This window comes from Anolis carolinensis, chromosome 4, assembly GCF_035594765.1.
Source record: "Anolis carolinensis isolate JA03-04 chromosome 4, rAnoCar3.1.pri, whole genome shotgun sequence".
Lineage (NCBI taxonomy): Eukaryota > Metazoa > Chordata > Lepidosauria > Squamata > Dactyloidae > Anolis > Anolis carolinensis.
This window is the reverse complement of record NC_085844.1, coordinates 2,428,796-2,445,586: the sequence shown is the minus strand read 5'-3', so window position 1 is coordinate 2,445,586 and position 16,791 is coordinate 2,428,796. Positions and strand designations below refer to the sequence as shown.

Here is a 16,791-nt window from a genome sequence, read left to right as displayed (position 1 = left end):
CTGGAATACAGAATAAATGGAGTGAGTAGCTTAGGGAGCTGGGGTGTCTAACTTAAAGAAGATAAAGGAGGCATGATGGCCAAGTTTAAATATCTGAAAGAATGTCCCATTGAAAAGGAGGGGGGAAGAAGGTTTTCTGCTGCTCTAAAGACTGGGACACAATGAAGCAATGGATACAAAATGATGGAAAATATATTCCACTGCAATACAAGTTTTACTCAAATCTCATGCAACATCAAATCAATTTTTTTGCTGCTGAATGTAATGCACAGAAGCAAAAAGTGCACTTTGTAATTTGGTCATAAAAGGTGTGCATTAGAATTCCTTCTTTAAAAACAAAAGACCAAGGCTTCCAGCAATGAAAAAGAAAACCTTGGGGTGCATCTCTGCTGCAGAATGAATCCACTTTAACTGCCTTGGTTCAATGCTATGGAGTCATGGGGCCCATAGTTTTACAAGATCTTGAACCTTCTTTGCCAAAACATGCTAATGCCTCCTCAAACTACAAATCCCAGGATCATATATCATTAAGCCATTTAATTAGGGATGACATCTCTCAAAAAGCTCCAGGTGCTCCTGAAGTAGGTTCCCCTTTTGCTTTGACTCAGCACTAAGATTACAGTACGGTAATTTAGCCAAAAAACATGAGCATTATATTCAAGTAAATAAAGTAATAGAAAGAACTTTCTGACTAGGTGGCCATATGTTTGGGATACATTGCTTCTATGTTCTTGCCTGGCAAAGAGGTGTAGACTGGATGGCCCTTGGAGTCTTTTCCACCTCTATGAGTCTATGATTTATAAATAAATAAATAAATAAATAAATAAACTAAATAAATTTAAAGCTGAACAGCCCCAAGGTCAACCTCTCTTCCCCCCCACCACCCTCAGTGCCAAGTCCAGCTTTCCATTCCCTCTTCTCGGTTTCTCTCTACTTTCTGGGGGCCAGCAGTGCTTCTCTCCAGCTTTTTCTATTCCCAAAGTGGGCAAAGAGCTCACCTGGCCGGGTTCGGGTGGCCCTGGCCTGCCTCTTCTCCCGGCACCACCAGTTGACGTCTTTGAAAGAGAAGAGCTTGAGGAAGAGGATGGTGTGGATACCAAGGGCGAGGACGGCCCCAACTTGTGGAAGCAGAGAGAGGGAGAGACTATCAATGGAAAATACCCTGACAAGGTTGAACGTCCCTGCACAATTCACATTTGGTTTTGTATCACCTGAAAAGTCCCACTCTCTTCTCTTTTGGTCACCTGGAATAATAACTATGTGTCCAGTTCAGGACAAAGCAATTCAAGAAGGTGGCAGACCAACTGGAAAGTGTCAACAGAAGGGTGACCAAAATGGTCTAAAGCCTGGAAGCCATTAATCCCTCTGAGGAGTGGCCTGCATGCCTGCTGCCTTCTTTTCAGCTTTTTCCTAGATATATGCAACTCAAACTATGTTTTGCTTCCTGTCTGCATGTAGAGGTCAATCCCACCTTCTTCCTTAGTGTTTTTAGTGTGCCTTTATGACCTTTTGTTGGAGGTCTTGCACAAAGACAATGAGAGTCAGCATCACTATGTATTAAATGTGCAAATCTACTCACAATATGAAATATAAGATTATACATATATATATTTAAAAAAAATGAGAGTCAGCATCAGAAACTCCTCTACCTAAGGGGTGTTGTGTTGTGAACGCAGGCGAAACATCAGGAGAAAATGCTGCTAGAACACAACCAAACAGCTCAGAAACGACACAACACCAGTGATTCCAGCCATGAAAGCCTTCAACAACAAAAGTTAGGGAAATTTCTTTTGTCTACCTACTTGCTTATCTGAGATGTATCATACTGCACCCTACTTTACTAGAGATACCTAACATTCCTTACAAGGAAAAGGTCCTGCATAGGAAGACAGACCCCCTCTCTACCCCAAAACGCTCACTCACCGGGAGTGATGGAGGTGACGGCCAGCACCACAAGGGCAGGGAAGCACAGGATGGTCAGGAGGTTGAGGGTGTGAAGGACGGACCCCATCCGCTCCGAGAAGCAGCCCTGCAGGAAACCATGGAGAAGAGCTAAGTCTTGGGGGGTGAGCAGGTCATGGAATCACAGAGTTGGAGGACACCCAAGGACCATCCAGGGCAAACCTTTCTCCAGGTTGAAAAACACGATCAAAGCCCTCCCAACATATGGCCATTCAGCCTCTGCTTAAAAACCTCCAGGGAAGGAGATTCCAAGGCAAGTATCACATCTGGATTCCCAGCAATTGGACCACTGGCTCTTCCCCGTCTCTACCCGACAAATTTTTCTGATGGGAACAAAGGCGTGAAAGGGTGACTAGGGGGACAGATTTGTTGATGGGTGCCGCTCTTATATCTTTCCCAACTTATAGCAACCCTAAGGTCAGTTTGGTGCCGGGGTTTGAGTGGACTAGGACCCAAGAGAGCAGCTTTCGAATCCCCACTCAGCAATGAAACCCATCAGGTGGCCTTCACACTCTCCCAGCCTCAAAGGGAGACAAATACACATTCCTCCTGAACAAATCTTACTGAGAAAAAGCTATGAGAGGGTTGCCTTAGGGTTGCCGTTAGTCTAACAGAGCCAACAGCAAAAGTGAAAATATTGTGGGATTGCCTGACTTTTCCCTCTGAGGCTGAGAGTGTAATTCCTTGCCCAAGGTCACCCAGTGGGTTTCCATGACTGAGTGAGAATTCAAACTCTGGTCTCATGGAGTCTTGACACAGCACTCAAAGCAAAAACAATATCAGGCTGACCCATTACAGACACCATGGAAGACCCAAGCTGCTCCCATCCTCCCTTTAATTGGCCCATTTTTCCTACAGGAGAAGGCCTCATCTTACCAGTGCCAGCTTCTTCTCGATGAACAGAGCTGCCAGGATGAACACGTTGGACACTGGAGGCAAAGGAAATGCTGGACATTAATGCTGTGCTACAGGTTGCAGACAAGAGCAAAGCAAGTTGCCCATATTCCCCACAACGTTCTTGGAACTCCAGTCCAAAAGGGAAATTATAACAGAGGACTCTGAAGAAGCCCCGAAGACATGCAACTCACCGATGACCAGGCACAGAGATGGCCAGCTATACGGATCCTTCAGGAACAAGGAGATGACCTGGATGGGATCCACCAAGATGCCGTACCTGCAATGGGAAGGAAGGAAGGAAGGAAGGAAGGAAGGAAGGAAGGAAGGAAGGAAGGCAGGAGAGAGAGAAAGAAAAGCCCTCCTCTATCAATGGACCCTCATCCATTCATGTCCCCCCCAACCTACAGCTCTGAGGGCATCTAACCAGCTTCCATGTTTGCAGTTCTAGTTGTTCTATGCCTTCATGGGCTCATAGGGTTGGAAGAGATCCCCCTAAAAGCAATCCAGTCCAACCCTACTCTGCCAGACAGGAAAACATCATTTAAACTCTTGTGACAGATGGACACCCAGACTCATTGAATCATTGATTCCCATAATCTTAGAGTTAGAAAAGATTCCTCTCCCAAAAGCCATCCCATCCAACCCCTTTTCTGCCAAGCAGGAAGACACAATCAAAGCACTCTCAGCAGATGACATCCAGCTGCGTTTAAACACATCCACAGACGGGACAGCAGCGGATTCCACTATGTTCCAACAGCTCTTACCATCCTGAAGTTCTTCCTAATGTTTGTGTGAAATCTCTTACTACCATTTGAACCCACTGGATCCATTAGAGCAGCAGAAAACAAGCTGGTCCGTTTCTCCTCAATGATTTATCATTTCAAGGACATTACCATGCCTCCAAGGTCTCCTCTCAGCCTTCTGTTCTCCAAGATAAACATCCCCTTCTTTCTAAGATGCTCTTTAGAGGGATTCATAGTTTCCAGATTTTTGACCATTTTGGCTGCCCTTCCCTGGTCACCTCTATCTTGTCTATTTTTTTCTTGAATTGCTTTGCCCAAAACTGGGCATGGGGTTATTATTCCAGGAGAGTTCTGGCCAAAGCAGAAAAGGGTGAGATTAGGACTTTCCTTGATCTTGACACTAGACTCCTATCGATGCAGCTTAGAATCACATTGACTTTTTAAGCTGTTGACTCATGTTCAGCCTGTGGTCAACTAAGCCCCCCAGTTATCCAGTTCATACAGACTATTTAAAGCCAGGGCTTGCCCATTTGATATGTGTGCCTTTCATTTTGATTGCCTACGTGCATTACCATACATTTTAAATCAACTCCAATATAAAGCAACCCCTTTCTAGATTTTTCTTAGCTGGATTGTCTTTCAGTGTGGACTGCTAGAGGCGACATAGAGGTTTTTCAGGACAGAGCAAGAATACGAACTGTATTCTGCCAAACACTCAAACCAATAAACCATTCTAAGGGGGGGGGGGGGAATCTAATTGATCTCATGTCAACATATTGAGCCATTTGTATCCACAGATTCTGCAACACGGATTCTGCTATCCATTTAAAAAACATATATTTTAAAAATCCAGCTTATTTTACAAAGGAGTCCATTTTAATTTAATTTTTTTGGGGGGGGTGTCTCTTCCCACTCTATCCTTCTATGAAAACAAGAGGTGGGGGGTTTGAAGTGGATGGGCTGCAGTGTGCCTCTGTGCCACATGGGGGCAGCATTGCCCTTCTGGACCTCACAAGGGAAGCAAAGGAAGGAGGCAGCTCAAGCCCAAAGGGACTCAAGGAAGCCATAGGACACAATGACTTCAGGAAATTGCAGGACTCTTAGGGTGACACAAAATCTAGCCACTTACTTGATGAGGTTCTCCAGGAAGAGGCGGGCGTTGCTCAAGACCTGCAGAGAAGAAGAAAAGTAATGAATCATAGAATCGTTGATTGGAAGAGACCTCATGGACCATCCAGTCCAACCCCATTCTGCCAAGCAGAAGGAAAATCACATTAAAAGCACCCCAGAAAGATGGCCATCCAGCCTCTGCATAAAAGCCTCCAAAGAAGAAGCCTCCACCACAGTCCTGGGCAGAGAGTTCCACTGCCAAATAACTCTTGTAGTGAGGAAATTCTTCCTAATGTTCAGGTGGAATCTCCCTTCCTGCAGTTTGAAGCCATTGTTCCTCGTCCTAGTCTCCAGGGCAGCAGAAAACAGGCCTGCTCCCTCCTCCCTATGACTTCCCCTCGTGTATTTGTACATGGCTATCATGTCTCCTCTCAGCCTTCTCTTCTGCAGGCTAAACATGCCCAGCTCTTTAAGCCACTCCTCGTAGGGCTTGTTCTCCAGACCCTTGATCATTTTAGTTGCCCTCCTCTGGATGCTTTCCAGCTTGTCAACATCTCCCTTCAATTGTGGTGCCCAGAATTGGACACGTGTGATTCCAGGTGTGGTCTGGAATGAAGACCAGGCTGAACAGCCAGAGATGAAAATAAAGCACCATTTAGGGGTGGGGTGGGCTATGAGTCCCAGATGGGGCGTCATGGGAACTGTAGGCCATAGAATCACAGTGCTGGAAGGGACAACAAAGGCCATTTAGCTGAACCCCCTTCCGCCATGGAATGAAAGCCCTCCCAACAGATGCCCACCCAGCCTCTGCTTCAAAACCCCCAGGAAAAGACACTCCACCAGTCTCCGACAGAAGCTTTTCCTGCCATTTGAATCCATGGTTCCTCTACAGCAGGGTTTCTTATACTTCTCCCACTCATGACCTCTTTCCACTAGAGAAATTCTACACAACCCCGGAGATAAAGGTATATAAAATAGGTGTAAGCATTTACTGAAAATAAAGCACTATTGGGGAGGCTTGCTAAACAGGCTAGTGTTCCTTTCTGTACAGTTGAAGCATCTTCTGCAACATTCACTGTAAACGCTGCACTTCGTTGTCAACAGATTTGTGTTAATGGGTGGCGTTCATAATTTTTTTCCTGCGACCACATTTTCCCAGCCCCAGCAATGTGGATCTAGACACACAATTTACGAAGCAGTGCTCTGGGGAAAAAAAGCTTGGCCCCTTCTCAATGCGGCATCCTTTCAAATATATATATCATGGCTCTCTGGTTTCCTTTTCTTCTCCAAGCCAAACATCCTTGTCTCCTTAAGATACTCCTCAGAGGGATTCATAGTTTCCAGATCTCTGATCATTTTGGTCTCTCTTCTCTGCGTACCACTCAGCATTACACCAAATACCCTAAAGAATTCGGGTCCTGCATAATCAAGGAAGCCAAACAAGATCGGTCCCTGTGGGGTGTATTTCAGACACACACATACACACACACACACACTACATGTACCGTGTTTCCCCAAAAATAAGACAGTGTCTTATATTAATTTTTGCTCCCAAAGATGTGCTAGGTCTTATTTTCAGGGGATGTCTTATTTTTCCATGAAGAAGAATTCACATTTATTGTTCAACAAAAAATGAACATTTATTATATTCTGTACAGTAGTTGTCATCACAAACCAGTATAACCAGACAGACTGTGAATCCTATCAAGAATTTCTTGTTACTACCATGATTTCCTTGTACAACAATCTATGGTACGTACATTTACCAATCCTGCATGCTCTAGTGTTCTGTTCAGCGGGCATGCTTCCAAACAAAAGCTTTGCTAGGTCTTACTTTCGGGGAGGCTTTATATTTAGCTGTTCAGCAGAACCTCTACTAGGTCTTATTTTCTGGGGTTGTCTTATTTTCAGGGAAACAGAGTAGAGAAACCATCCTATTTAGTTTCTGGGGAGAATCTACACCTAGTCTGCTGAATAGCCAAATTTATTATAATCTATATATATAAAAGGGTAATGAAATTTCGGCCTAGGACAAAACAACAAAACTACACATCCCAGAAACACTAAACTTGGCAGCAAAACCCCTCATCAATGTCTCTACGTTCATACAATAAAAAGCTCCAGCTACTCCAGAAAACAGCCAGGCTTTGAGACTGCAAGGCTATTCACTGCTATTCCACCTGGCCAACAAAGGATTCCCATAAGCCACAGCAACGCGTGGCCGGGCAAAACTAGTTTATTATAAAAGCTATCCATCTGAGAGAATCTCTTTCTCTCACAAAATGGGGTCTCTTGTCATGATGATGGAACTTTTTAAAAACCATTTTGTAATTTAGTCTAATCTGATTTTAGCAAACTTATTATTTCATAAAGTTTTAAATGCTTAAATGTATTTTAGCTAAGTATTACAGGAGTGTAAGGATAGGGATTTGTGTTTGTTGTGTCTTTGTATACTTGTCTTTCACCATTGATATGGTCAGAGAACTGGTCAATAAACATATCTATCTATCTCTATATATAGTGTATACTAGCTGTGCCCGGCCACGCGTTGCTGTGGCGAAGTATGGTGGTATGGGAAATAAAGTATTGAGGTATTGGTAGGTAGTTAAGGTAAAAGGTAAAGGTTTTCCCCTGACAGAGCTTAGCCTTCTAACTGGCAGCAATTGGATAAAAACAATTATTCCTCTCCCTCTAATTAGGACTTTATTTTTCTTTTCTTTTTGTTGTATGAACGTAGAGGCATGGATGACGGGTTGTGCTGCTAAGTTTAGTGTTTCTGGGATGTGTAGTTTTGTTGTTTTGTCCTAGGCCAAAATTTCATTACCCTTTTATATATATAGATGTGTATATTGCAGGCATGGGCAAACTTCTTCCCTCCAAGTGTTTTGGACTTCAACTCCCGCAATTCCGAAGAGCCTCAGCCCTTTCCTTTTCCTCCTCAGCCTCTTCGGAATTGTGGGAGTTGAAGTCCTAAACACCTGGAGGGATGAAGTTTGCCCATGCTTGGTGTGTATATATGTGTATATAGCCATATGCATATATAGACATACTGTATACACTTTGCCCTCTCTGCCACCATGGAAAGAGCTTTTCTCCCTGCCTTCCTCTGCCTGCCTCCCTTTTCCTTTGCTTGTCCTGCCAAGATGCCACAGCAGATACTAGGGAAGCCGCTGAGAAAAGGCCGTACTGTTTATTGAGGGTCCGGGCTTTGTTTAGAGCAAGAAGGACAATCTCTGAAGGCCCTGAGGGGGGAACTCCGGTCTGACGGGTCCTGATGATGCAACAAGGCATGGGTTCGTGATCGAAGAGCGATCTGCCTCCTCTTTCACAATCTGGGGCTAGCAGAGAAAGCTGAGCCAAAGGTTACAGGAGTAAAGGGGAAGGAAGTGGCGCCGCAGCAACCCAACTGGCACCTCTTGCCTCCTTGCCTTTTGGTCCTATGATCTTTGGCTCGGCCTTCTCTGCCAGCCCTAGATTGTCCTCTTGCCCTTCCTTTCATGCTCCATGCTTTCTCCATGCTCATAGTCCATGTGGTCTCTTTCAACTCTATAATTCTGCAAAATCTATACACAGAGCAGCCAGGCTGCTGAAAAGAAGAGGGGCATTCTGTTTTAACAATGAGAGCTACGCTGTGTCTCAATCGAAGTGAAAAAAATGGTATAAATTATTATTGCTATAGGTTTATTTGTACATAACAACACAGCACACATAGACATTAGGGCTGTAGAGGCAGCCTGGCCTCTGTTGCTTGGAGGCACCCTTGTTTGGGAGGTGTTAACTGGCCCTTGATTGCTTGCTGTCTGGAATTCTCCTGTTTCTGAGTAATGTTTTTTTTATTTACTGTCTTGAATTGGGTGTTTTTCAATACTGGTAACCAGATTTTGTTCATTTTCATGGTTTCCTCCTTTCTGTTGAAATTGTAAATAATGAAAACCACTCAGAAACAGGAGAATTCCAGACAACAAGCAAGCAAGTGCCAGTTAACACCTCACAGAGGATGCCCCCAGGCAACAGAGGGCAGGCTACCTCTATGCAGATGCCCTCACTGATTTGACTGCAAACTTCATGGTTACTCAAATGCTAATTCAAGCTTGCCAATCACAACATTCACACTTGCTTTAAACAGGCAAGGGTTCTTCCTCTCACCCTGGACATTCCACAGGTCCACTTGCCTTACTGACAATAGCACCTCTGAAGATACCATTAGCCACAAATGCAGGTGGAACGCTAGGAGAGAATGCTGCTGCAACATGGCCATACAGACCAAAAATCTCAAAGCAACCCATTGATTCCAGCCATGAAAACCTTCGACAATATGTTGTTGCTGCTGTTGTTTATGATTACTATTATGTTTGTTTATACCCCACTTTTTCTCTCCACAAAGAGACTCAAAGCAGCTTACATTAAAAGCATTTCATACAACCAGTCAATCATTCAAAGAGATAAAAGTGGGATACGAATAATCATAATGATGATATTTCACAACATTCTTAAAATATTTTTGTAAAATTACCTTTGCTATGTATAAGGTATATAGATGAAACATCAATAAAATTCACATTTAGACTTGGGGCCCTTCTCCAAGATGTCTCATTATGTATATACAAATATTCCAAAAGTTTTAAAAATAAACAAACAGAGAATTGTTTGTAGCTGCCCCGCGTCCCTTTTGGGAAAGGTGATGGGATACAAATAAAGATGATGATGATGATTAGAGTCCAAAACATTGCTATTGGGAGTATTTCAAGTAAAGGTGCATCTACACTATAGAGAGGATGCAGTTTGACACCCCCTGAACCACCTTGGCTAAATGCAATGGAATCCTGGGATTTGTTGTTTTCCAAGGCCTTTGTTCTTCCCTGTCAAAGAGTGCTGGTGCCTCATTAAACTTCAGTTCCCAGGATTCTATAGCATTGAGCCCTGGCAGTTGAAAGTGGATTTCTTATGCGAAAGAAACCCCCTCTTTTTTGAAGTCTTGAAATGGAGAGGCATGAAAACAAGTTCCAAACATGTAATTTTTCCTCCCCATGGAATATGCTTTGGAATATATATGATGTGAACAATTTTTGAAACTGCCTCAACACAGGACATATTGAGGGGGGCAGACTTCCTTTTTGCTGCTCCAGAGAGTAGGACATAATGGAGCCATGGATTTGAACTGCAGGGGAAAAAGCTTCCACATTAATTTGAAGGGGGGGGGGGGTTACTTATTATTTGCTGCCTGGGAGTCTGGTGGGTTCTCCTTCACCAGAGGTTCTGAAGTGGAAGCTGGATGGATGGCCTTCTGTTGGGAAGGCTTGAATTGTGCTTTCCTGCTGGCACAGGATGGTTGGACTGGACGGCCCTTAGCATTCCCTTCCAACCCACTATAGGATTTGAAGCCTAGTGAAGTCTCTTTCTCTGGAGGTTTCTAAAGAGGGGTTGGATGGCCATCTGTGGAGAGTGCTTTGCTTATGCCTTCCTATGTGGGAGCAGGGGTTTTGACTGAATGACCTCTGGAAGACCCACCTCTAGGATTCTCTGAAATCAGAGCACCCTTTTGTTGTCAATGGAAAGAAAATGTGTGTATATTCTTCTCCATATTCGAGCAGGTCCTTTCTCCCCAAGTGTGCCAGGCAGACAATGGGACCCTTCTGGATGCTGCACAGGAAGAATGTGGCTCCAATTAAGGCCTGCAGGCTAATGGGCTGCGGCGAATGGCCAGGTCAATTTTCTGAGTGTCAATCTGCTCACTTTCACAAACTAATCCAATTAGGGCTCTGGTTGCAGGATCAGCTAAACGCTGGCTTCTCTGGGCAGACTGGCTGACTGCTCTCTCTCACTTTGGCACAGGGTCTTGTCCAAAAGGAGCTAATGGGGAAGGGTGCCAACACTTCCCTATCCTCTGTTCCTGAGAAATGAACAAGGTTTTTTAAAATGTATATAAACACCCATTGGCTTAGAGAGCCTTAAAACTTGACCGTGTGGGGCTTCCAGATGGAAAGACAGTGTACCTGAGAACAGTGTTTTTCAAGCAGGGTTCTGCAAAAGGTTCCATTAGAAATTTTGAGCTGTTGCAGTAGTTTCCTGAGAGCTGGAAATGATGTCAAGGATCCCTCCAGAGAATGAAGGTTGAGAAGGTTTATTTTATTTATTTATTTATTTACAGTATTTATATTCCGCCCTTCTCACCCCGAAGGGGACTCAGGGCGGATCACATTATAACACACATAGGGCAAACATTCAATGCCCATAAACACATCAAACAGAGACAGAGAGAGACACGCAGAGGCAAGTTAACCTTCTTCTGAGGGGATGTTCGATTCTGGCCACAGGCGGGAGCAGCTGCTTCATCATCCACACTGACGGCACTTCCTCATTCCAGGTCGTAAATTAGTTAATCTTGCCTCCCCACTTTTTATAAGTGGTACCTTATCTCCTACTTGATAGATGCAACTATCTTTCGGGTTGCTAGGTTAGCAACGAGCAGGGGCTATTTTTTAGGCTATTTTTTAGGTTGGGGCCATTTTCATGATCTTGTGGAATTATGGAGATATAAGGAACCACAAGAACTATCCAGTCCAAACTCATTCTGCCAGGAAGGAAGATACAGTGTAAGCCTTCCCAAATTATGCCCATCAAGGATCTGTTTCTAAACTTCCGGAGACAGAGACCCATCCCTCTGGGGCTGCAGCATATTCCACAGTTGAACATCTCTTATTCTCAGAAAGTTCTTCCTAATGTTTTTGGTAGAATATATTTTCCTGCAACTTGAATCCCTGGTTCTGTTGTGTCCTAGTTTCTGGAGCAGAAGAAAACAAGCCTTGCCCCCTTCTCCTCAATGGGACATCCTTTCAAATATGAAAACATTGCTCTCATGTCCCCTTCTCTAAACACTAAACACCCCCAAGCTTCCTCAGCTGCTCCTCAATGTAATTGATAGTTTCCAGGCCTTTGATCCTTTTATTTATTTATTTCCATCATTTCTATACTGCCCTTCTCACCAGAAGTGACTCAGGGCGGCTGACAGAATTCGATGCCAATACGAAACAATACAAAAGAATAAAACATAAGCAGTTAAATACAGATTTAAAATAATACAAAATACTTGAGCCATTCATCCACAAAACCTTGTACATAACCCTTAGTCCAGACCAAGTCAAAGCCAACAAAACTTATTCTTTGAATGCTTTTGATTGCCTTTTTTGTGAGACATTCCAGTTTGTCAGCATCCTTCTCTCAGTCTATATTTGTAATCTACCCCTTAAGTCCATTGACCCCAAATCAATGCAGGGCTTAACATCCAGCAACAGCGAAGCCCTGGACAAGCAAGGGGTCACTAGTGCAGAATCCAGACACTCCACACAACGCCAGGCTTCGGCCTGGCCTAACACGCGGCATCCTCCCTTGCAAATTGAGTTGTACAAACATCCATTCATCGCAGGCCAAGAGGCCAGACGGCCAGGCCATTGACACAACAATTATCTCTCTGTACCCTCAAAGTGCTCTCATCCGCAATGATAGAGCATCGTCTGGCAAGCTACGGGCCAATTCCTTCTCCAGCCAGAAGATGCAAGAGGAAAGTGCCATGGATTTGTATCGTGTGTGTTCAAAACACCAGGACACCTCCATGTCATACGTTCACAGCCAAGGTCGAAGAATGCAAACAGCATGAAAACATCTGGGGCCCTACCCAAGAAGGAGCCTGATAACACGAACCAGCTCAGACTGGAAGGCCTGGAGGCTGGACAGAGGAACTTTTAGAAATTGAGGGAGATTGAAACTGACAAGTTGCTTTCATTTTCTTCATTTGTTCCTTTGCTGTATAGTAGTAACCTAGCATTAAAGAAATTTCCAAGATTTCCTTGTGAATGAATTCAACTGCTACTAAGATTCTGCAATCATCACAGAAAGGAGTTTCCCACTTCAGGGCTCAAAAACGGTCAGCGCTGCTTCCTAATCTCTCATTCAAGACCTGGAAGGCAACAGAGAACAAAAAGAGGGAGATCTGCTCCCACTCACCAGCATGACGACGCACCAGTTCAAGATGCCACGGTAGTTGCTGTAGCCGCTGGCCGAGCTGAGCAGGGAGTCCTGAAGTCGGTGGCATCTGCAAGGGAAGGGAAACGAGAGAAGTTAGAAGGGATAGAGGGCTTTGCGGGCAGTGAAGGGGTGCGGGCGGGGAATGCTAGACTCCAACAATGCTCTATGTAAGAACAATAGCCCTCATGATGGGAGATGCACACCAACATGGAGTGGGAGGGAGGAAGAATAAAAGTTTGATTGAAATGGCAAGGTGTATGCTATTTGATGCCAAGTGAACAGCAAACTTGTGGACAAACCTACTACTTTATACAAAGCATGCAAGTGATAGAGGGAGATGAAAGGCTGGTGACTGTTGTGGGATCACAAGGCTTAGGGTCGGAGTTAGGGTTCTGCAGGGAAACTGAGGAAAGAGGGTTGTTGTATCTTTTCCAGGCTGTATGGCCATGTTCCAGAAGTATTCTCTCCTGACGTTTCGCCCACATCTATGGCAGGCATCCTCAGAGGTTGTGAGGAAAACATACAACAACCCTGTGATCCTGGACATGAAAGCCTTTGACAACAAACTGAGGAAAGAGTTAGGGTTCTGCAGGGGGACAGTATTCACAAGAGCCCCATGACCAAAAAAGGTTTGGAAATTACTGATCTAGTCCTTATTGTAGGGCCCCTCCCCATCCCAAAGCCATGAACCATATGTCCAGGGACATATTTCCCTGGACAAAAAAAAGATCATGCCATTCTAGGGGCAGCCAGCTGGTTCCAAACACTTAGCCAGTTGCCCAGAACTATCTCTCATTCAACCCCTTTTCCTAGACCCACATTGTAGAATTTAAAACAGAATCTCCCAATTTTAACCAATTTCCCACTTCATGTTATCAAGATCAGTGGAAATGTCGTGCTCCCTAACAATATTGAAACGCCTCTGCCTTCTAAATACATAATATGCTGAATGATATAAATAGTTGAATGAAGAGTCCTATGGGACCAGGCTCTGGCGTAAGAGGAGCTGGGAACTGGATCTGAATGTTGAAATCCCAGATTCTGCTGGGAAGAAAAGACAGAGACCTCCCCAGCCCCTTCAAATCCAGGCCAGGTCTCATAACAAAGAATATGCTAAAAATGGGGGCTCACTCCAAACTGGAGAGCAGGGATTGCAAAACAACATCATTTGCCCAGCTCCACACACCAAAATGTGCCAGGGACCCACTGAAGGGCACATGTGAAGCAGGATTAAGTCATTTATGCACCCCAAAACAATTTCTTCTTTGGAGTGATACAATGAAAGCAGATTTCCAGGATGTATGCAAAAGTGTGAAAGAAATGGCAACACAGCCTCTTAAGTGCAGATACTGGACAATACACACGTGAGATGGGTTGCCAGGAAGATGGGGCTGGATGGCCATCTATCAGGGCTGCTTTGATGCTGTGTTCCTGCCTGGCAGTGGGTTGAACTGGATTGCCCTTGGGTCTCTTCCAACTCAATGATCCTGGGAGAAATTCTGGTGTGTATTTTGCCTCTTTACTCATACAGGTAGCTCCACCCCTTTCTCCCTTCTTTCCTCTCCCCATCTAAAATAAACAGGCATAATCTCTACCTCCCACACCATCCATGCCTGGAAAAATAATCCAGGTGCCATCCAGTCCAACCCTCTTCTGACACACCAAAATGCACAAATGTGTCACTCTTGAAACATGGACATCCAACCTCTGACCAAAGCATAACATAGTGGAACTAACACTAGACTCCTATTAACGCAACCCAGAATTGCATTGGCCTTTTTACTTGATGCATCATACTCTTGGCTCATGTTCAGCCTGTGGTCTTCTAAGACTCCTAGATACCTTTCACAACAAGTGTTTTCAAGTCACTCTGTATCTGTTCATTTCATGTTTATTACCAAGGTACAGTAGTGTTCTTTCCCCTCTGTTGAAATTCATTTTGTGAATTTTGGCCCAGGTCTCTAATCTACTGAGGTCATTTTGGATCCTGAACACTGGAGTATTAGCTCTCTCTCAATTGGACATTAGAATATAAGCATGCCTTCTATTCCATCATCCAAGTCATTGATAAAGTTGTTGAAGAGACTTGGCCCAAGACAGCAAAGATGGGGATGATCTTCAATTATTAGTTTTGATATATAAATGTGTTATTAAAAGTAGAAGGGTAGAAATAAAGTGACACTTAAAAGGAGAAATAAGCTAAAATCAACTGGCAATGAGCAGGAGGCTTGTAGATTAGTTTAGTAAATTTTTGTTTAGAACAGGCATGGGCAAACTTCAGCCCTCCAAGTGTTTTGGACTTCCACAATTCCTAACAGACTCAGACCTTTTCCTTTTCCCCCTCAGCCACATAAGCATCCAAAACACCTGGAGGGACAAAGTTTGCCCATGCCTAATTTAGAATATGTGTATGTCATATATGGTAGATTTTTTTTCCCGTGTCAGGAGCAACCGGAGTTGCTTCTGGAGTGAGAGAATTGGCCGTCTGCAAGGATGTCGCCCAGGGGACGCCCGGATGTTTTTTTGATGTTTTTACCATCCTTGTGGGAGGCTTCTCTCATGTCCCCGCATGGAGCTGGAGCTGGTAGAGGAAGCTCATCCACACTCTCCCCAGGTGGGATTTGAACCTGGCAGCTTTCAGGTCAGCAACCCAACCTTCAAGTCACTTAGTCCACTACGCCATCTGGGGGCATATATGGTAGATGAATCATATATGGTAGATAAATTCCTTTAACAACACAACAAAATTAAGTTTAAAGAGACATGAAGCAAACCTACCATAAAAGACGAAAACTAATTTTATGATACAAGAAAGTAACTAAAATTCCATATATGGTAGATAAAGGAATTTTAGTTACTTTCTTGTATCATAAAATTAGTTTTCGTCTTTTATGGTAGGTTTGCTTCATGTCTCTTTAAACTTAATTTTGTTGTGTTGTTGAATCATATATATTTATTTTCCCTTGTCTGTATGATCTCACTGGTTACCGAGATCTAATCTAAGCAGATGAGTGGCCACTTGTCATAGGTGCTTTGATTGTGTGTTCCTGCATGACAGAATGGCGTTGGATTGGATGGCCTTTGGGGATTCCCTCCAGCTGTAGGAGTCTATAAGAGCTTCCTTCCTTCAGAGGCAAGCGGCCCGGGGCACACAGAGGCCAAGGCAACACATCCTCCTGTCTTGGCTCCTTTGCCACTTTCTGCCACGATCCAGTTCCGACTCTCAGGGCAGGTAATGAGATCAGCCTCTGGAGCCAGTAATGAGTTTCTCCTGTTCTTATCCATGCATATCAAATGTGCAGGTGACGCCAAATTAGGAGGAGGAGGAACTGATACTCCAGGCGCCAGGATTAGGATGCAAAATTACCTTAACGGATTGGAACGCAGAGTTTCAACGGGAAGACATGCAAAGCAGGCAGGAAACAATGAAATGCACAAACATAGGATGGGGAAAAGGATGGAGATACTTTAGTAGAAGTAAACAGGAGAGAATGATGTGGTGCAACAACTAAAAAAGCCAAGGCAATTCTGGGATGTCAACATATTGTTGAGATTGAAAGAAGTGATGTTCTGTTTCACTTTGATTGGATTTCACCAAGAATAAACCTGTGTCCAGTTCTGGGCAAAGCAATTCAAAAATGACATGGATAAGGTGCCAGAGGAAAGTGACCAAAATGGCCAAAGGTCTGGAAGCCACCAAACCTTATGGATAAGGGCACTACGTAGATATCAGGGTCACCAAACATAAAACAAAGAAGTGACATGATATCCATTTTTCAATATATGAAGGAATGCCATGGAAAAGATGGGATCAGCTTGGAGTTTTTTTGGTGTCTAAGGACGAAAGACTCAAACAATGGATTGAAATGACAGGAAAAAAAGATTCTACATAAACCTCAGAAAGATCTTTGTGATGATGGAAAACCATAGGGGTCTTTGAACAAAGGCTGGATGAGCATCCTTTGGGAATACTTCAGTTGCATACTCCTATATAACAGAATAGGGTTGGACCAGATGGCCCTTGGGAGACCCTCCCAATGCCTATGATTTATGATTC

General features: G+C 44.0%; 1 protein-coding gene across 1 annotated transcript in view; it reads right to left on the bottom strand.

The window, feature by feature from the left end:
- Window positions 1-16,791, bottom strand: part of dgat1 (diacylglycerol O-acyltransferase 1) — a 54,341-nt gene that overhangs the window by 19,222 nt on the left and 18,328 nt on the right. Inside the window, exons 2-7 of the mRNA XM_062979861.1 lie at window positions 12,714-12,801; window positions 4,732-4,772; window positions 3,051-3,136; window positions 2,839-2,891; window positions 1,924-2,029; window positions 999-1,118 (exon numbers count right to left, since the gene is read on the bottom strand). Coding sequence (XP_062835931.1) covers window positions 999-1,118; window positions 1,924-2,029; window positions 2,839-2,891; window positions 3,051-3,136; window positions 4,732-4,772; window positions 12,714-12,801 — 494 coding nt within the window. The remainder of the gene's footprint in view (window positions 1-998; window positions 1,119-1,923; window positions 2,030-2,838; window positions 2,892-3,050; window positions 3,137-4,731; window positions 4,773-12,713; window positions 12,802-16,791) is intronic.